This window comes from Megascapheus bottae, chromosome 6 (assembly GCF_031878675.1).
Source record: "Megascapheus bottae isolate mThoBot1 chromosome 6, mThoBot2.hap1, whole genome shotgun sequence".
Taxonomy (NCBI): Eukaryota; Metazoa; Chordata; class Mammalia; order Rodentia; family Geomyidae; genus Megascapheus; species Megascapheus bottae.
The window spans coordinates 13,965,387-13,988,304 of NC_143514.1; the positions used below are offsets into that span (position 1 = coordinate 13,965,387).

Consider the following 22,918-nt stretch of genomic DNA (forward strand, 5'->3'; position numbering starts at 1 on the left):
AAGTCATACAAGAAAAATAAATTGAACACTCTTGTTTTTTTAATCAATTGGATAATATGAAAATAATCTCATCTAATTTAGAATGCATGCTAAAGGTCTCTATTAGGTAACAGCTCAAATCAAATTATTAGAACTGACATGTCTTTATATAATATAGAATGAATTAAGCTGAGTTAAGAGATCATATAATTCATATTATCCACTTATATTTTTAACAATGAACATAGTTTGGGATTTTAATAATTACTGTATCAAATTGTCTATAGTATTATCTGTATCAAACTGTCTATGCTATTATCTGTGGTAATTTCTGTATCAAATTGTTTGCTTTTCACACTGAACATATATTGTGTATACAGATACAGGTATACATCCTAATTTTCCACATCTGTATCCGTGTAATAAAATTATAACACCTTATACACTCCTATTACTTTGTCATGTTGTTCTATAGTAGGGAAGTGACAAGAATAACACAGTGATCTCTGTTTCTTTGCTTTAGTTACATGAAACTAAACATTTGTCTAGATTTGGATGTTTTCTAAGTAATTAGAAAGACACTGTAATATATTAAAAGCCATATGTGAGCTAAGCCGTCCTAGGCATAATCTCATCCACAGATAAATTGTTAAATGTTATCGAGCTTCAAGTTTATTTCCTTTGATACAAGAGATTGAATTTATACTCTATTTCTTTTTGCCCCATGAAATAATTGTGCACCTACTACTCATGTTATGTTTGGGGAGATTGAAAAAGCACATTCTCTTGGTTATGAGATTATTGCTATTTAGGTTTGAGAGTTCCCATAGAAGTCAGCAACAAAGAGTTCTCATATTTCTTTGAACAGGTTCCCAAGAAATACTTTTCGAAATAGGGTTTTGACTCAATATCGTTAAAATATATAGTCCCACCTGCATCTTGGAAATTTCGTACCTCCTTTCAATACTCAATGCATGGCATATCCCTTGCGTGTCGTAGCCACTTCGGACAAATCAGGACTTAGAGTGAGCAAAGTCGGAGCCTAATCACTTCCCCTTTTCTGCTCAAGTCTGTGCTGGATCTCCTCCAAGTATTTTATATTTTTCATAGGGTTAGTTGAAAAATCACTAGCTTCTGAGAGAGACCCAGATTTGTTTTTCAATGCAGATGAAAGATTCCATATTGAATAAATGCATACTGGAACATGGGAGAAACTCACAATCAATCATTAGTGACATATCCTCCTGTCTACTTACTTCCCTGAAATTTCTTTTCATCCTTTTACTTTATTGACTCTGTGCTCCTAAAGGCCACCCACACCTTTTGGCACATTCTTCATCACTAATCCTGTCAGGGAAGACACTGTTTGTTTTCCTTCCTCCTAATTGCAGTTTTCAGGACATCATTCCTTTCCTCTTGTGGTCTCTTTATTCTCAGCTGCTTATCCAAGAAAATGCAAACAATGTTAACAGGTGAATCTTCATGCATTTGCACTCTTTTTTTTTTTTTGTGGGTCATGGGGCTTGAACTCGGCCTGGGCGCTCTCCCTGAGCTCTTCTGCTCAAAGCTACCACCCTACCATTCAGACAAGCCCCACTTCCCGTTGTTAGAGGTTAACTGCAGATAAGTGTCTCAGGTCCTTTTGTGCCAGGGCTGTCTTTGAACCTTGGTCCTCAGATCCAGCCTCCTAAGTAGGTAGGATTACAGGAGTGAGCCACTGTGCCTGACCTACTCTCATATCTAAACTATCAACATCATCCAGACTACAGACTTTGCCCATATGATTCCATAGGGATAGTTTCTGTGTTACTATTTAAAATTAAGTTCTTATAAGTCATTCCAGTCTGCATTATAGCCTGGCCTTCAACAATATCAACCAAAAGAAGTAGAAGGCTCTATCATTCTCTATACACACTCCATTTTGCTTCTCTTTACAGAAAAACTTCTCAGAAGTTGTTTTTTTTTTTTTTTTTTTAACTCTGGACCTGGGTTCTTCAGCTCAAGGCTACACCTATCTGTGAGCCTGGATATTGTCTGTGAACTCTTTGGCTCAAAGCTATCACCATACCCTTGAGCCAGAGCCCCACTTCTTGTTTTATAGTAATTGACTGGAAATAAAAGTCTCAAGTTCTTTAGTGCCAGGGCTGGCTTTGAACTGCAATGCTCAGATCTCAGCCTCTTAAGTAGCTAGGATTACAGATGTGAGCCTCCACGCCCCGCTCCTCAGAAGTCTTGATTATAACTTTTGCCTCAAATTGTGCCTCACAATTCTATATTCTATTGGATCTATTATGTAAGAGTTTTGGTAATGACCATCTAGTGACACTACTTCTCAATGCCATCTATAGTTTCCATTTCTACAAAGAATGATCAATGATCAATGTTCAAGTTTATTTGAGTATTATATAGTAATATCATTGATAAAGCCATAATTAATTGATTATTTTTCCTAAGATATTTTGTTCATAGTAGTGTCTCATTCAAGATTTCTCCCTATGCTGTAAACTCCCTTATAGTCTTTACCATTGCTTTCTCCTCAGATTAAAAGGCAGTTGTAGTATATCCAAGTAACCTGAACTGTAACCTTAGCTGTAGCGCAGACTGAGATCTGAGGATTTTAGTTCAAAGCCGATGTAGTCAGGAAAATCAGAAAGATTCTTATCTCCAATTAAGCAACAAATAACCTTGAGCACAAGAACTCAGAAACAGCAGCCAGTCCCTGAATTCAGACCTGGTACAGGCACATCCACCTTTAAAAAAAAGAGAGACAAAATAAATGCCACTGTTCTACTCTATTACATGGGATCATTAAAATAATTGTACATCATTGGTTTCTAGACTAATGATTTTCTCCACTTTACATACCTTCTTAAAAGTAAAAAAAAATGAATCTTATTTAAGACATTAGTTTCCCCTTTGGTGCTACCAAAGGGAGAATCTTTTTTAAATTTTTTCATTTTATTATCAGGGTGATGTATAGAGTTATTAGTTATTAATATAGAGTATTACAGTTCCATTCATAAGGTAGTGAGTACAATATTTCTTGAACATTGTTAGGGAGAATTTTCTTATACTTTGTGAAATGGCACTAAGACATTGTCATCTTTGTGACTATGTTTGAATTGTGTAATTTGCATTGGTGATCTAAACAAAAGTGCATGCATTTATCTGAAAACATGCCAATCCCTTTGGTAAATCAAATTTTGACTGAGGAAGACAAAGGAGAAGAATATGTCATAGTCATCATTGCACTGAGTCATAGGTCACCTATCTGTTTGTAATTTCATTGCCAAAGAATGAGGATTATAGAAACCAATGTAAAGAATTTTTCATCAGTGCTTCAAAAAAACCTTGTACTAGAAAAGAAACAAAATGACAATTAATCCTAATGTTGCGAATGAGATCCTAGGCAGCAGACTTGGCTTAGCTATCTTACACCAGACTGACATGTAGCGTGTTATAAAGCAGACAAACAAAAATTTATTATGCAATTCGTGACATTTAATCAGGCTTATGCATAACCTTATTAAAATCTTCTTTAAGAAATTAATTTTTTCTTCATTTTAACATTATCTAGCTTCCTTAGAAAATTTACAGAACATTATAATTTTCTTTCTCTGGCCTCTCTTGGATTTTAATATTCTCTAGCATAGACCATAGCACTATTTCCACGATTACATTGTACTTCTGCTTTGTTCAATATTTGTATACTTTAGATCTAGAATGTCTGCTCATACAACTGATGGTAAAATGCTTATTTTTTTTGTCTTGATGCACTTTGGGAGATGGTGGAGCCCAGCAGGACTTTTACAGGTTATTGGAGCTGAGCCCTCTTTAATGTTGCTGTCATGAAGTGAGTACTTTTGCCCCACTCCATTTTCCCCACTTTGATCTGTTCCTCATCACAGGTCCACATGCCATGGGAAAAATCACATTGAGGGTAACTTTCAAAACATTGATCCTAAATGAATCTTTTCCTTTTATAAATTGATCATTTCACAGTTTTTGTAATATCCAATGGCAAATGCAATTACTAATATAGCTACCAGTGATGAAAAAATCATGCACACAGAAATTATTAGGTTTCTTTTACTACCACAACAAATTGTGACAACGGTAATGATTGAAAAACACATTAGTTTGTGGCTCTAGCAATCCAAAATCTGAAAAGAGTCCTATGAGTTTAAAACTTAAGTGTGTTCAGAGCAATATTCTGTTCTTGTGGCTCTTTCCTAACTTTCCAGCTCTCAGAGGCAGCTCCCCATTTTTTGGATTTGGATTCTTAACTAACTCATCTTAATTAATTAGTTAATTTGTCTTGAAAATGCAACTCTCTTCCCTCAGATTGTAGCATCCTCTATTCTTTTTCTGAATTTGAGCTCCAGTTTCCTAGTCAGGACTTTGGTGGGGTTTTTTTTTGGTCATGGGAACTTGAACTCTGGGCCTGGGCATTGTCCCTGAGCTCTTCAGCTCAAGGCTACTGCTTTACCCCTGGAGTCACAGCGCCACTTCCAGTTTTCTGGTGATTATTGGAGATAAGTCTCTCAGTCTTTAGTGCTGAGGCTGGCTTTGAACCACAATCATCAGATCTCAGCTTCCTGAGTAGCTAGCATTACAAGCATGAGCCACCAAGCCCAGCTAGGATTATTTTGAATGCCTTGAGCTAGTCAATGTCATCTTAAGATCCTTAATTAAATCACTGTTAAAAATCTTCATTAGTGGTCTAACTATGTATATGTATATATACATATGTAACAAATAAGTTATATATTTATGTATATATGACATACCCATAAGTACACGCAAATATGCATGCACTTATATACACACATATATGTATATATGCATATATATATGGGTTTGGCAGTTAGGATGTAAATATTTTAGGAGATTATTTTCCACCTTCCACAGCCAATACGCATTTTGTTCTTATAGTTAGCCAAAAGAAGAATCACGACTCCATAGTAGAAAACATCACTGAAGCAATGTGCTTCAGTTTTGTTTTGATTCATTTTTTTTGATTGGTCATTGGGTTTGAACAGTCTAGTTTTCTGGTACTTAGAGATAAGTTTCAGGGACTTTGGTACCTGGCCTGCCTTTGACCCACAAACATCAGATCTCAGCCTCCTGAAATATAGGCAGGAGCCCCTGGTGCCCCGCTGTACTTCAGCTTTAAAAGAACCTTTCTAATAGTTATTTCTGAATAAAAATGAATTCAGTCCCTTGAATACTGTCCAATTCTTTAATATTAGACACATGCAGAAGAAAGCTAGAAAAACATCCATCAGTTATATAATAGGGATTTTTTATGTTGAATTAAAATAGTTTATTTTTTATAACTCTGAGTCTCTTTTTAGTTTTAACTTTTGTCGATAGAGACTGTAGAAATACAACATGCTTTTTCATTTATCTTTCAATTAAACTTGCAAAAGCTAATGGAAGGGAAGAACTAGAATACGTGTTAAATAGACTGTAATGCCTGAGAGTTTTCATTTATTACTGCATTTCTATTAGTATGCAGATACAGTCAGACTCTAATGCTTTAAGCAATGACACTAATTCTAATTTTCAGTGAAATGAAAGAAGCCTGGATTCCTACCTTTAGTTTCAACAATTTGAGAAACTATGAGCTGAAGAGAGGCCGGGTGTAGAGGAGGCAGAGAGTGAGATGATGAACTACATTTGGAGAGATCATTGTGACCCATTTCAGGATGCAAACATAAAAGTGCATTTGATATTTCAACATGAGCATTTTTGTAATAGGAACACTGAAAGCACAAAACTTTATTGAGTTGCCAGAAGCCATACGACGAGATTGTTCTCATGCTCAAGCTTTTCTAACTGCTAATTTAGTACTCTGTCCACAACACTCCGAAATTTTCAATTTCCCACTAAGAGTATGCTATTTTGATTTGATGTTTCCTGTCTTCCATTATATTCATTTTATATGCTAAATTAATATTATTTAGGTTGAATCTCTTGAGAGAAAAAAAGTGTCATTTTCAATGTGATAATGTACAAATGGACAAAATGCAATCCAGTTTTGATTGCTCCTTTCTTTGCAAATTAAGATGCAAATAAAGAAAAGGAAAAGAGAGTAACAATATTATTTTGCCTTATTCTGTCTTCACTTTCTTCTTGTGAGAATCTTTTGATTAGATAAAACAAATGCTTACATTTAAATAAAAGAAGAACAGCCAGGCCTCAAATTATTCAATATAATCATATAGTGTACATGTGTATGTGTTTTCATTGTGCCTATGATGCTTTTAGAGCCAATGAATTTCACTGAATTATTTACATACATACAAATATTAGTAAACATGTGATATATATATAAATATATGTATGTGTGTGTATATATGTTTTTTCTCTTTTTTTGCCACTCCTGGAACCTGAGGACTGGCCTTGAGCTTCCTCAAGGCCAGAGCTCTACCACGTGAGCCACAGCACCACTTCTAGGTATTTCTATGTATGTAGTATTGAGGAATTGAACCCAGGGCATGCTTGGAGGGCATTCTTACCACTAGGCCAAACTCCCAGTATATATGATTGGAAGGAACTTCTGATCATGTCTTGCATGCAAATAAATAATCTATCCTCAACTCTTCTTTTGTCACTTAACAATATAATGTCTATCTACTACCTTAACTATAATTGTATTACTTCTTAAGGATAATTTTAGTTTTGTTTTAAGTTATGATGCTTTGACATTCATAAATACATAATGACTTATTCCATTGAATTGATTCCTTATCCTTAAGTATCATGTGTTTCTTTGGTGGGAGGAATGTGGTTTGGGGGCTTTAAATCAGGACCTGGCATGTCCCTGACCTTTTGTGCTCAAGGCTAGTGCTCTGTCACATTGAGTCACAGCTCCATTTCTGGCCTCTTAGTAGTCAATCTGAGATCTGAGTATCATGTACATTACTGTCAGAAATGGCTTTATCCTCTTGAATAGCTAGAATTACAGATGTTTGATACCAGCACCAGGCGCTTGTGTTGATTTTTGAATAATACATTGCAAAAGCTCTGTGTGCGGCATTACCTTTATAAGACTCTATGAATTACTTTATGCTTATTCCTTGAGTGTTTTTAAAATATGTGGTAAAAGGGTCAGGAGTTTGGCCTTGTGATAGAATGCTTGCCTATAATGCACGAAGACCTGAGTTCAATTTCTCCGTACCACATACATAGAAAAAAGCCAGAAGTGGTCCTGAGGCTTATGTGGTAGAGCTCTAGCCTTGAGAAAGTCCAAGGACAATGCTTAGGCCCTGAGTTCAAGCCAGGTAAAAAAAATGTGGTAAAAATAAAAAAAAGAGTCCTTTGTTTTCCGTTTCTCATAGCATTCAACTTGTAGGTTATGACTGTATCATTATATAGGTAGTAAATATATGATAAACATTCAGTAAGCATTGAGTCAGATATTTCGGTTTGTCTTGAGTTACAATAATGTGCACTAGAATTTCATCAGTAAGCCACAAAATGTGCTAGGTATAAAAAGCAATCCTCCCAACTGAGGCTAATTTTCAGATAAACAACTACCTCCTCAGTCATTTCTGGAAGTGATGGCATCTTTTGTAAGGCAATGTTTCACCAGTGACATTTTGGTGCCAGTGATTGACATCTTCAATAATGACTCTGTATTTGAAGAAATTTTGCCATCTGGACATTGGTCTCTATAGTGATGCTATTTAAATCATCAAGAGACAATGCTTCCTCATTGTCTTCAAGTTAGTTTGAAAAATTAAAAGAAATGTCATTTCAATTAATGTTCTCCCTTTAGGGTTGTCTTCATAGTTGTGTTTGTGCTGTTTAAATTGTTTTATTACTGGAGTTACTTCTAAGAACATTTTAACTTATCAAATGAATTAGGAAGTTTTTCAACTTCTGACTGCATTAGGAAGCCATACTACTGTTAATGTGAACTCTGATATAATTATAGTGTTAATGCTTTATGTTTGTACAATGCTCTCATAGTACTATAGAAATACCAGGGTAAAAATGCATTTTTTATAGGCCATTTTATGATTGCAGAGTAAGGAAGTGTTTGTGGCTCACATTTGTAATCCTAGCTACTCAGGAGGCGGAGGATCAAGAATCAAAGCCACCCTGGGCAGGAAAGCCTACATGACTCCATCTCCAAAATCACTAGCAAAAGCAAGGCTAGAGGAGTGGCCTAAGTATTAGAGCAGCAGCTGAATGCCAGAAAACTGAGTAAGTGTAAAACCTTAAATACAAATTCAGAACTGGCAAAAAAAAAAACATAGAATAAGAACAATTTTAAAAGAATATTTTAGATCCTTAAATAACATAGTCCTTAAGCATGAGCAATATACTGATTTATCAAATAAGCTAAGATATTAATAAGCTAAAGACAGTAGAAAAAACAAGAGACACACATTTATAAAATGTATAGCCTTAAAATCCATTTAATCACATGGACATTTAGTGGCAAGAATAGATTTACTGACTTTGGCATCCTGCTTTATGAAACACAACAAGTACTTTGCAAGAGCATTCAGTGTGTTTCATACAAAAGAGATGCCACAAACCCAAAGCAAGAGTGAGGACAGTGGGCACCTTGAAAAATTAACATACAATTCAAAGACATAGAATGTTTGAATATCGGTCAGATAAGTACCCTGATGTAGAAGTCCTGAGCCCCTGAAAATAAGGTTCTTAAACTTGGTCTTATTTCTCTCACCCCAACATCTTATCAGATGGAAAAATGGATGAAAACTTGAGATCATATCTGCATATCTTTGAACCCAGTATTTAAAGTCTCTTAGGCGTTTCTTTGTTGATATATTTAGAAAATACTTAATACCTGAAAAAAGTACCAGGTAGGGATAGACAAGTCACTGATGGAGACAAGGACCCTGACAGAATGTAGTACAGGCTCACAATAGAGTAAAAACTATAGAATTTAGTGTCAGAGATACCACAAAATGAACACCCGGAGGAGATGAAAGTTAAAGAAAAATCCACACAGACAATGATTGGTTTCTTTCTGGCCTGGACAGAAGGTCAGTTATGGCTGTCAGTTTTCTATTGAGCTAAAGCACCTTTCTTTGTTTGTTTCTTTTTTTTTTTTTTTTTTTGCCAGTCCTGGGTTTGGGCTCAGGGCCTGAGCACTGTTCTTGGGCTTTCTCAAGGCTAGCACTCTACCACTTGAACCTCAGAACCACTTCTGGCTTTTTGCTATGTATGTGGGGTACCGAGGAATCGAACCTGGGTGTTCGTGCATGCTAGGCAAGCACTCTACCACTAGGCCAAACTCCCGGCCCAAAAAAGCACCTTTCTTAATCGTGCTTAGAATAGAGGCTGATTGACAATAGTTTTTTAATAGTAACTGATAGTACTCTAACAAAATGCCTTACTTCTGTTCTCAGTGGCCCTGGGAGAGGGGGTTTTTATTTTTCTATGTCTTTCGAATATTTAGATTATAATGTTTCAAAAGCCAGGGGGGGAAATGGTGTTTGAATACTCTCACCATAAAGAAATAAGTTTTATTATTAAAGTTGGGAGCACTGGTGTTCCTCTCGTCATCACACCCATATGGGAAACATAAATAACAAACTTGCAATGTAGGCCAGGCCAGGTGTAAGTGAGAGTCTCTATTCATGAAGTGGGCCTGTGGCTCAAGTGGTAGAACACTTGCTTTGACCTGAAGAGCTCAGGGACAGCACTCAGGCCCAGAGTTCAAGCCCCATGACAGAAAAAAGGAAGAAAGGAAGGAAGGAAGGAAGGAAGGAAGGAAGGAAGGAAGGAAGGAAGGACGAAAGAACATACATACACAAATACACATACATACATACATACATACATACTTAATAGGAAATAGCCTGGAGGATGTGGCTCAATTGTTCTAATATCTACCTGGCAAATTCAAGGGGATAGGGGATAATCCCAGGGCTTTTTGTTTGTTTTTTGATTTTTGGTCAGTCATGGGGCTTGAACTCTGGGCTTGGGTGTTGTCCCTGAGCTTTTCAGCTCAAGGATACCTCCCTAACCCCGGAGCCACAGAGCCACTTTCAGATTTCTAGTGATTTAATTGAAGAAAAGAGTGTCTCAGACTTTAGTGCCTGAGCTGACTATGAACTCAGATCTCAGCCTCCTGAATAGCTAGGTTTACAGATGTGATCCACTAGTGCCATGCCCCAAAATACTTTAAAAAATTTTACATGGCACCCCAAAGAGATATAATTTTATTTACCAGTTAAAATAACTTGTATTTTGAAATATTTTTTACTTATGAAAAATTGGAGTGATTGGAAATGAAACATTTTGACAACTGGGAGGGAAGAGAAATCAGTCCTACTTGTGTTCATTGGAATACTCTCTCTGATAGAAGGGTTAAATGCAAATACAAATATGAACGAACTTGACATCTTCCTGAAAGAAATAGTTTCATTACCAACATTAGGTTCCTTATGGAGTTCAAGAATTGTCCAGGAAGAACGTTTAGAAGAAGTGATATTCAATATGTGTCTTAAAATAGAGGTAAATTTTGAACATATGGAGAGGTAAACCATGACTGCAAAAAAACATCTGCCATCTTCTCCCTTAGCTTATTTTTATTCTGTGAAAGGTTTCATGTGAGATGAACAGACGGCATATCTCTGTGATAACATGCTTTACAACACCTTGTTATTAAAGTTAAAAAGTATAAATGTTCCTGGAAAACTATTTCAAAGGTTATTATTACATCATTTCTGAATATGATTATTGGTATAGACATATGTCATATCTCCTATTATGTGACATGTATCTCCTAAATAATCTGTAACCTAATTATGATAATAACAGTAATAATAACAATAACATAATGTAGCACTTTGTGTAGGGAATGTCACAGGTAAATTAAATCTCATGGTATTTTGTGTACATATTTTTGAACCATTTTTTTAAAATATTAATTGTTCATAAATAGATTGTGATATCATAAATAGCTTCTTTTAACCTTCATACCATCCCTAGGAATTGAATTGAGTAAAGAAAACCTTGATTTGAGAGCTACTCTGGTGAATTTGCTCTTGGAGAAGGAACAGCACCTAAAATGTTATTATGGTGGCTTTCAGTCAAGGTCATGCTAAGGACTTTCTAGAAATTTCTCTCAAAATCAGCAAGAAGACAAATACAAGTGAAGAGGCAGAACAATTCAGCAAGAAGAAGCAGAGAAACTTCATTCCTAAATGCAGTCCTTTCTCCATGGGTTTTGCCTTGGACTTTTTCAGACTGAGTAACTTGAGAAAACTCCTGTCCTTCTTTACTTTAATACTATAATTTAATCTTCCTTAGCAAACTATTTCATGATTACTAGAACTTGCAAAGATACACAAAGCTATAATTTGCACACTGGGGATAAAATGCAGGCTTATTTCTTGCTACATCCTTTGTTAAAATAAATTCATTCTCTCTGTGATTTCCTGTCTATAATTACTTAAAAAAGAAAAACAACAACAAAAAACAAAAACAAAAAAAAGAGATTTGGTATGGTTCCATTTGATTATGGAACCATTCTTTGTATCTACTTTATTTCTTTACTTCTACTCCCTCCAAGATACTTGTAAAAAAAATTCATTGGTCAGCCAAGCAAGGTGGCTCAGGCCTGTAATCCTAGCTACTCAGGAGGCTGAGATCTGAGGATTAAGGTTCAAAACCAGCCTGGGCATGAAGGACTCTGAGACTCTTATCTCCAGTTAACTACTAGAAAACTGGAAGTGGTGCTGTGGCTGAAGGGGTAGCCTTGAGCTGAAGAGCTCAAGGGACAATGCCCAGACCCAGACTTGAAGCTCCACGACCACTACCACCAACAACAAAGAATGCTTTCACAGCACTGTAAGATTTAACATTAACAAATTCAAATTGGACTTTGCACCAAAATTATGGTCCGGTACTGCGTAGCTAATTGGCTAATAAATGCACATGGCATTTTCTTTTGTGAAAAGTAACTTACTTTTTTTTTTTTCTGGTGTTCATACTGGGGCTTGAACTCAAGGCCTGAGCTGTTTTGATCAAGGCTAGAACTTTACCACTTAAGCCACAACTCCATTTCCAGTCTTTTATTTTTTTTTCGTGATTAATTTGAGATAATAGTTTCATGGACTTTTTCTTTTATTTTTTTTGTGGGGGGGGATTTGTTGTTGTTGTTGTTGTTTTTTGCCTCAATTGGCTTTGAACTCCAGTTCTCATATCTCAGCCTTCTGAGTGGCTCAAATTACAAACATGAGTCACTAATGACTTGTTCAGGAAGCACTTTTTTTTTATTATGTATGCTTTTATTTATTTATTTTTATCAGTTGTGGGCCTTAAACTCTGGGCCTGGGCAATATTCATGAGCTCTTCAGCTCAAGGCTACTTCTCTACCCCTTGAACCACAGCACCACTGACTTATCCTTAACATGTATAAAGAATTGCACTTGGTTATAGGTTGTAAGTTTTACATCTGAATATAACATTATGGCTCAAAATAAAATTTCATATCATTAACATCATTCAAAATTAATTTCCCATTGTCATATTATTCTTTATTTAAGAAAACAGATTTTAGCTGGACACAGTGGCTCACGCCTGTAATACTAGCTACTCAAGAGGCTGAGATCTGAGGATCAAGGTGCAAAGCAAGCGCAGACACAAAAAGACCTGAGACTCTTATCTCCAATTAAACTCTAGAAAATGGAAAGTGGGGCTTGGCTCAAGGGTAGGGCAGTAGCTTTGAGCTGAAGAGCTCAGGGACAACGCCTAGGCCAAGTTTAAGCCACATGACCCCATAAAAAAGAAATCAACTGTTGGATTTAAAGACAAATACTAGAATTTCATGTTCTGCCTCTAGTTTCACACTTTTCCAAAATGCAATTTTTTACAAATAGCGTTCGGTAAATTGTCATGAAGTTTAGTATCAACTTTTTAAAGACTCCTCAGTATGATTAGTTGGTCATAGATTGCAGATGGATAACTTGTGTGTGTGTGAGTGTGTGTGTGTATGCATGCGTGAACGTACATGTGCACACACTGCTCTTGAGGCTTGAACTCAGAGTCAGGATGCTGTTCCTCAATCTTTTATTTTATTCTGGACTTGAGTGTTATCACTTGTGCTATAGATGCAAAACTAAGATTTTAGTGGTTAACTAGAGATAAGAGTCTCACAGACTCCTCCCTGGACTGGCTTCCACATACAGTCCACAGATCTGACTTCAGAGGCATGTACCACTAGCTCCAGGAGATGACTAGTTTTATTTGCAATAAATTGTTTGAGCATCACAAATGCAAATCATATTTTATATTTAAACCAGAGTAGTATGTATTTAAAGGTATTTTCATGTTACCTCAATACTTTAATGCCACCAGAATGTAATTTCATTCACATATGTATAAGTACATAGATTATTCCAATGAACCACTATAACGTTACCTCACCTGTCAAGACAATAGTCTAGTTTTCTATCTCCTTTTGAAATTATACTATTCCCAATTAAGTTCTTGTTTTATAGTAAAATCATGGTTATTTAATATTGCAGTAAGTTAAGTGCCACAGCTTAATTTCTAGGCTGCGTCTTTATCCAATCCCTTTTGCAACTGTATATTTTACTAGCACAGAAATTAAAATCAAAATCTCAAAGCCATTCTTAAGAATGTGTTTTCCGCAGGATGGCAATTCCTCAAAAGACTAAACATAGAGCTCCCCTATGACACAGCAATTCCACTACTAGGCATTTACACAATTGCCCAGAAACTAGGACATACTAAATCCACTAGCACAACGATGTTCATTGCAGCACTATTTACCATAGCAAAGATATGGAACCAACCCAGATGTCCCTCAGTTGATGAGTTGATCAACAAGATGTGGTATTTGTACACAATGGAATTCTATGCTGCTGTCAGAAAGAACAACATTGACACATTTGTTAGGAAATGGAAAGACTTAGAAAAAATCATATTAAGTGAAGTAAGCCAGAATCAAAGGAACATAAATTCAATGGTTTCCCTCATTTGTCATAATCAGTAGAAACCTTGGGCTCTCCTAGCAGAGATTTGCAATAGAGCAAAACCTTGATACATAAGGCCATATAGTATGAGGCTAATTGAAAGGACCCCTAAGATATAGAAACAAAAGCCATATACTGAGTGATTGTTGTCCTTAATGTACTATGTTATCTCTCATCTCTTTTGCTGTCCCTTGGTTATCTCATATTGTCACAGTATCTCACTTTGTTATGTGATATATTGAATTTATTTGTATTTGGTTATTTGAAATTGGATAGGGAAGGGGGAAAAACAAGATGAGGAGTGGGGGTGGGGAGGAGGGAAATGGGTACCAAGACATGAGAAAAGGTATCAATGTATGTGAATTAATGCACCTTCTATCTGGTGAATATAATATAACCCTTTTATTAATTACAATAAAAATATATGAAAAAAGAATGTGTTTCCTAGAAGATTCAGCAAAAGAATATGTGCAATATTGCAAGAAGCCCTTCCGAATACCTTCCACATCTCTGCAATACATCCTTTTAAATAGAAAATAAGTTTTCACTTTACTATTCACTAGAGAACTTTTCCTAATATAACAGACTCAAGGCTGAAATAGAGAACATTGCTTTTCAGTACTGCTAGATTGATAAATGATCTTTCAGGAGGACATTTGATGGGGAATGGAGAGAGGTTTGAACAAACAGTTGGCATATGTGGGTCCTGGAGAGAAGAAAATAGGCAATAGCAGATAGAAATTTCATATCATTTAAGAGGTTCATCTTCAGGTCACCTAAAGCTTATAATCTCAATAAGTATCTTCTATGAAGGAAATTATTAATTTTTGATGAGTAATCAGAGTATTAAACAGAGCTACTCTAATGTTTAATAAGGACTTTTTATGAACAACTCATCTCTTCCAGTTACATTTAAGGGCCCTATACCACAGCTTCACCCAGTGTCCTATGGATATGTATATATCAGTAGCAAAGTAGAGACCAGAAATGAGAAACCATGAGTACTCAATATTATACCAAAATGATCAGCTGCAAACACACAGACAGCACCACCAGTTTAATTCAGCAAATTATCTTGAGAAGGAATAAGAGAATACTTAGTGTTTCAAACAAGTTCAGTTACAGAGATGAGAACAAGTAAGAGAAGGCTTCTCTTTGCTTTCAACACATAGCTGTGCTGTCTTGAGCCAGTTAGCTCGGGTTTACTGGTGCATAATTACAGATCCTTGCAAAATGCCAGCAATCCATATTTTCTGTCCTACTTCGGGTTAACCTTAGTGTATACAGGATGCTTCTGGTCATCAGCAGACATGGAAGAAGATATATATATATATATATATTAAATTAAATTGATCAATTCTCAATGAATATTTCTTGCAGTGGGTTTCTTTTTGCTTTTTCACAAATTCATTTAAAGTTAAAAGAAAGAGAACTTTAATAGATTTATCCCTGAAAACTTTCCCCATACAGACTATGTCAGTAGTAATACAAAATATGAAGACATTATTGTCTACTACACAATGAGTCACTTAACAATATGATTACTGAAATTCTCTTCATTTCCATACAAATTATGTGATTTTGCAGCATTATCAATATTTTTAATTTGATTGTCTGGCTTGTTTAGGACAGAAAGAAAAACTTCAGTTTAAGAGATTATTGCTGAATCATTATTGTATTTTATGTGTGCATATGAGTACTAACAGGGTGATGAGTACATTTCTGGATGGGAATAGAATAGAATTTTCCTCAATCTAAGAATGATTCCACTAGGAGGGCATTTTGCAATGTCCTTGTCATAAAACTGTGAGTACATTAAAGTTCAGAAGGCCCCTGGAGGTGTAGGCATGTCCATATAACCCTTTTGAAAAACAGAATATTCCCCCAACATAAATGTTCTTTTGTAACCTAAATAATGCTATTTATACACTCTTGTCTGCATTGTTTGGCATTAGAAAGCAGAGAAATATATGGTACTGAGTCACAGGGATTACCATTTTATTAAAATGTTCAAATAATAGTCTGTTAAAAAAAATCTCATGAAGAAAAAAAAAACACACAAACCCACTCTCCTACAATCAAGGTCATTTCTAAATCCATTGCCTTCAGTTTAAAAGCACGGAGACGCCATCTAGCAGACATTATAAGGAATTTCCTGCCCAAGGATAATGCTTTTCTCTATGAAAGCAAGTGAGCAATAAGTGAATTTCTATAAGCTTTTAGTTTTTGACTGTTTTATGTATTGAGTGGTGATTTGGCATATCACCTACATTTCACAATCCATTGCAAATGAAATTAATTGACATTTCTTGAACTAGACAAACTGATATACCCAGGAGTTTTCCTGAAAGGAACTGGAAACTTGCTAATTAGACTTTAATTAAGAAAACATGATTCAAGTAAGTTTCCTGAGAAGAAAAATCAATATTTCCATATGAAAATACAAATAATTAATCAACCACAAATTGCTTCCTTTGGGTACTGATCTTGTCAATTTTCTCATGCACTTGGTGAGGAAAAAGAAATTAAGCACACATTAAAAGAAGTTTATCCTAAGATTTTTTTAAATTTAAAAATAAAATTGACTTCCAAACAATCTTACCATACCATAAGGAGCCAATACCTTGGCACTTTATAGAATATCATATCAGATAGGTATGTTTCAATCACACAAGAAAAGCTATAAATAGAAACTATAAATAATGTTTTTCTGGTGGAATTGGTAATGTTGTTGTGATGTATTTGCTTTTGAGGCAAATTAAATAACAAGAAACATTCTCTAAGATTTGCGGTATTTGATTGTGTGGCATCTTATACTTCAAAAAAAATGCCACTCAGCTTTGACAGATCTCTGATTTTGGCAAGTTGTGTGCCTCCAAGTTTGATTAGACAAACTTCTAAAGTCAGAATAAAGACATAATGAATTTACTTTTGAAATACAGTGGTAAAATAGTATAGTCATAATATATTAGTATTCAAAAAGTTATGTGTTTGGGAGTTCTGTTCATGTAAAGGTCATCACTTTAATTGTCCCCACACTGTGGTCTTCTTTGACACTGTGTGGTTGAGTTTACTTGTTATTTTAACAGACATTTATCTTATCAATCCAGTTAAAAAAATCTACACCATCGACTGGTAGGATAATACATAACAATTTAACATCTACAGTTCCTAAACTAGTTGATAATTATTTTGAGGACACAGTGGGGCTATTTGTATTTTTAAGAAAATATAGTTTGGTAGCCAAAAGTAGGTTAACAAAACATGCCAAATCACCCTCTCTTCTTTAGATGCAATGTTATATCTTCAAATCTAAAATCTTTACACTATTAAAACCACATGATATTAACAAGTACACATTCTCTGTAATGACATACTTGGCATTGAACAGTACCATCTTTTTCTCATTACACATTGTATTGAAACATCACTGCACAAAGAAGTACAGTTTGAAAAGTCAAAGTATTCCTTTCCATCCTGGATTTATCATCTGGCTGTAACATTCAAAGTTCAACCTGACCTAATTGGAAAGTTTGATATCGAAAATGCAGAACTAAACTTGGCAAACTAGAAAAAAAAACATATTAACTCAAACTGGGATGTTTATTTTGGAAATTCATTTGGAAAGATTACTTGTGCCTCTACATATATATGGTATGATTTTGGACACAGGAAAGTACTGCCAGTCATGAAGTTTCTGTATTAAAGATGTCAGAAAAATGGACCTTTATGTTCATTTGTGAATGCGGATCCAAGTATCTGAATTTTTCAATGAGTAAACTCACTTTAAGAACAGGGATGTTTTCTGTATCACCTCAATAATTAAACTTGTATAGAGATGTCTTACCAAGAATAATCTGCCAATGAGTTAAATAAGGGATGTTTTAAGAAAGTTTTAACCAGTATCACAGGAGAGTGTGTGTGGAGTATGTCACTGCAGGCACGGAGCCATAAATAAAAGAAGATTTAAAACATAGAAACAAAAATTGACTCTTTTGCACAGACATAAAAGGCTTTAAAGCTAGCCTGGAGGACATGAAATCTACCATCCAGATCATTGTGAAAGCATCCACACACTGTGGGAAGGCTTCTTTCACAGGGATAGAATCAAACCCCAGTGGGCTTTATTTTTATCACATCTCTCTGAATATGAATAAATATATACTTACACACAAGTACCATATGACATGACCTTAAGTTTTAACTCTACTATGTTAAACTGGGAAATATCAGGACCACAGTAATAGATTTTGGTTGGTTACATGATGTTTCTATTCAAGAAAGAGAGGAAACTTAATTTCTCTGCCCAGAGAGGCTGCCCTTTGAAAAATAACTTCACAATTTTCAAAAAAAAAATATACAGCATCAGATGACTTTTTTTTTTAATGCCAAACCTGTCAAGGTGCTGTCCATTAGTTAAATAAGTTAAATAGGAATTATATTGTTGCTTTTGTTCTGGTCACAAATGCTATACAGTTTACTCCAGATAATTACGTTTTCCTAAGACTGCAGGATACTCTGAAGAGACTATTTATTTCAACAGGACTTTTCTCACAACCTTACTCCCCTGGTCTTCCTGCCTTTGTATCCAAATGAGCTTCGCTTTCACTTTAATTACCAGGACTGGATAATTGTCAGAGTTCAAAAGCTTAGGACACCAAGCCTCCTTCCCTCTTGGCTTTCCTTACTTGGATGGGGTTCTTACTTCCTGTTTCCCAGCCTTGCTAATCAGAACTTCCCTAGAGCTCTCAAATTTCCCTTCATGAAACATAAAAGAAACAAACACAAGTCACTCATTTTCCCAGCGCCTTTTGCCCAGGCACAGAGTGCAGCCCTGCTGCTCTGCCCGGGCTGTTACCAGCTGCATCCCAAATATTTTGGACACAAACCGCAGCACGTCTGCGATGGGGAGGAAGGAGGGCTGGATTGACCAATATTCGCTGGAAAACACTTCCCAGCCTCCAACAAAGGCACGTCCCCCCTCTCCTAAAACAGGCTTGTGAATTGCATTGTCTCCACCGCAAACTCCTTTGCCTTCTTGGCCCGTCCGACTTGAGAAGAAAACACACAGCTCCTTCCCCCCCGAGAGCCGCATTGCCCGCGCCCCATGCACATTCCATCCTCTCTGGTCCTTCCCCACTCACGCCTGGACTCTACCTGGAGGACCTATTCCTCTGGTAGTTCACCTCCTTGTCTTCCAAGCAGTGGGGATGCCGCACCAGCCACCACACAAGGTAGATAGAAGCTCTGTCTGTCTTGCTGGATGCTATTTTATTATTATTATTATTATTATTAATTATTATTACATCTATTTGGGGGGAGTATTTTGATGGCTTTCCTTCTCATTCAATTGCTTCAAGAGTCCAAATATTATACCCTTACCTTGGAGGGATCTAATCCAGCAAGCAACGACAGCAGCAGGAGGTTGAGAAGGCTGGAGGTCGCCTGCATTCTGAGCTGGGTTTCTGCCCCTCTTTACTCTCTTTTCTGTGGCACTCCGTGGACTGCAGAGATCTTCCCCTGGCTTCGCAGTTGCACTTTCTGCCTGCTAGTCAGAGCAGAGAGGAGGCAGCGGGCGGCGGGAGCAGCAGCAGCAGCAGTAGCAGCAGCAGCAGCAGCAGCAGCAGCAGCAGCAGCAGCAGCAGCAGCCGCCCTGGGGGGCGATCATTCCGCAGGCATTCTTGGAGCGGGGAGTCCACAGGAGAGAGAGCGGCTGGGGCTGCAGTGGGCGCTGGCCCTGGTGCTGAAGCGCCTCCTATTCTTGCACCTCCAAGGCTCTCCTCTGCACCGGCAGCTAGACAGGCAGCCCACCTCAAAAGTTTTGACCCAAGAGCAAAGATAAAGGGAAAATAAGTGCTGAGAAAGGTGTGGAAACCTGGACAAAGGATATGACATCACTACAGCTCCTGGGGGTTTGAGGGAGGGAGGGGGGGGGGAGATGTTTCAGGAGGAATTGGTTCACCAAACAAGAGTTGACTCCTTGGTTCCAGCTGAGCATTTGCTGGCAACTTGATCTGCAGAGTCCTCAGCTCTCTCCACTCAGGGTTATGAAACAATTGGCAGGGCACTGGAGGCGTCTGCTGTCATTGACCGAAGACCTGATGTCCTAGTGTTTTAAACAAAGTTTGTAGTGCAGACTACCAATGTGCATTTTCTAGGCAATGCGCTCACGCGCGCGTGTGAGCGTGTGCACACACGCGCACATGCACAACGATTGTAGATGGATTCATCATTTATAAATGTGGATGGCCATTAGTGAATTCTTTATGGAAATATTTGTTGGGTAGACCAAGTATATTAAGATAGGATGTTTGTTCATCTGGAAATACTATGAAGAATAAATCGATTCATATTTTATTTTTTTCATATATTTTTATTGTAATTAATAGAAGGGTTACATTACATTTCTTGCTTGCCAGTCCCTGGGGCTTGAACTTAGGGTTTGTACTCTGTCCTTCAGCCTTTCTGAGTTCAAGGGTAGCACTCTATCACTGGAGCCGCAGCACCACTTCCAGCTTTTTGTTTCTGTGATATTGAGGACTTGAACCCAGGGCTTCATCCATGCTTTACATTCTACCACCAAGCCACATTCACAGATTCATTTAAAAAAATTCTTCTTCACTTATTTAAATGTACTTACTTATTTATAATGACTTCTTCACTTATATGAATATATTTACATACTTATTCCAGTATAAAAATTTGCATTGAAAAAGCACAGAAAATACAATATGAAAACTTACTCATGTCAATCTTACTCCAAGTTCAATAGGTATTCTTACAATTGCAATCCATTTTTTGGAAATAAAATGGTCTTACACTACACAAAATTTGCAATATTTGTAATTAGATCCAGTATTCTATGTAACCTTTAACTCCTCAATTTTTTCCTGTGTTCCATAACACTAATGTATCATTTGTAATGAGGACTTAGTAAGAAGACAAATTCAATGAAACTTTACTAGAAAAAAATGTAATAGAAGACGATGATGATATTTGGAGATCTAAAGTAAGTGATGCACAGTAATTATGCTACAAATGAAAATAAATGATCTTAGCATACTTACAACGTACTTGCCATAAGAGAAGCTTAGTCATTTGTAGAGAACAATCTAGTTCAGTAATCAATCAAAGCTGTGTTATACATGCTACTGAAAAACAAAAGCTGTGAACTAAATAGCACAAACACTTTGATATCCTATTTCCTATAGCTCTTCTAAGATAATACAGCTAATTAGGTTTTCTTAAGAATAATTATTATTCCATTTAGCCATTTTTTTGTTTTGCCAGTCCTGGGCTGGAGCTCAGGGCCTGAGCACTGTCCTTGGATTTTCTCAAGGCTAGAGCTCTATCACTTGAGCATCAGCACTACTTCTGACTTTTTACGTATGTACTGAGGAATCAGACCCAGGTCTTTGTGCATGTTAGGCAAGCACTCTACCACTAGGCCAAACTCCTGGCCCCTGTTTAGCCAATTTTTTGATAAGTAATTTGTATTTATGTACAATTGATTTGATGACATTGTGGTAATAGTGGAATCTATCTATGCATAGTATACTGAAGATATTTTTCTGTTGTTGTTATACAGAATAGCATTTATGAAAGTCTATGGTCTGCCTTACTTTTTTAAAGATTTTTTTCAGGGTGACTATATTTCTTTTTAATTTCAATTTTATTGTAAAGGTTGTTACAAAGAGGTTACAACCACATAAGTCAGGTGATGAGCACATTTCTTTTTGAACTATGCTACCCCTCCTTCATTTTCTCCCACTTTTTCCTGAGCCCTGAACCCACCCCTCTCAGGTTGTAAAGTTTTTTTCTAAGATATAAAAAGAAATGGATGTCTTCATTGGCTTTCCCTCTCATTTCAGGTTGAGGAGCATAGTAAATTAAGAAATCTTCTATTTTTCAGCAGATTAATGAGAAAATACTTGATAAACATTTAGTTATTTGAGAAATAATGTTAGAAATTAGTGCTTACATTGAGCAGAAAATCAATCTGCAATTTACAAAACATTACAAAAACTTTAGACAGCACTGCTTTCAGAATCATGAATAACAATGAATGCACTCACATATATAAAATCTAGAGCAAGAATATTCTTCCCCTCTTAAATTACTGACACAATTTTATTTCTTACATTTTGTACTTCTACTCTGTCTTACAGATAACATTTCAATCATTTCAATCTGTTTATTACTTCCCTGACTCTCTAAATTAACATCCAGAATATTATCTTTACTTGTTATCAGCATATTAGGCAGTGTCTTCTGTTGCCTTTATTAGAATATATACTATGAAGTATAGTGTTGAAATTCATGTCAAGTACAGTATGATTTATATGAGTAAAACACGCAAAATGTTTCCAATTATTGTTAAACAATTGTGTATAAAATCACAGGGGAAAATAAAGATTATAACATAACAGATAATGTTTTATTAGTTTTACAAATGGTAGATACAAATACAAACTTTAACAATTATAAAACTTTAAAAACATCAGGATGTGATGTGTAATTCTCCATATTGCTCCTTAGGTGTTTTAATATTTGAAAGACAATAGTATGGCTAAAATTCTTTTAAAATTTATGAACCATATATGAGTGATGAAAGACTTACCATGTAATGTCCTTAACAATAATTTTGTACATCTGTGTTAGGCTCCAATAATATTACACAGCAATTCTCTAAGTTTCAAGTGATTAAAACTTTCCAACTAATATCCTTCAGTTTTTCAATGGAAATAATGTTGTATGTGGTTTAAGGGCAATACTGTGTCAAGAGTAAGACACCACAGGTAATTGTGTACTTATTAATTTCAGTGTACTTCGAATTCCTATTCTGAAGTTTCAGAGCCAATCCAGCCTTAACTATCAGAGGGAGCCCCCATTGTCTGGGAGTGACCTAGCTCCCACATCTGCATTTTATGTGGGTGTTTCAACCA

General features: G+C 36.1%; 1 protein-coding gene across 1 annotated transcript in view; it reads right to left on the reverse strand.

The window, feature by feature from the left end:
- Olfm3 (olfactomedin 3) overlaps positions 1–19,544 on the reverse strand; it is a 216,612-nt gene extending 197,068 nt beyond the window's left edge. The window contains exon 1 of the mRNA XM_090334282.1: positions 19,356–19,544. Coding sequence (XP_090190408.1) covers positions 19,356–19,424 — 69 coding nt within the window. The 5' untranslated portion in view covers positions 19,425–19,544. The remainder of the gene's footprint in view (positions 1–19,355) is intronic.
- Positions 19,545–22,918: the final 3,374 nt, after the last annotated feature.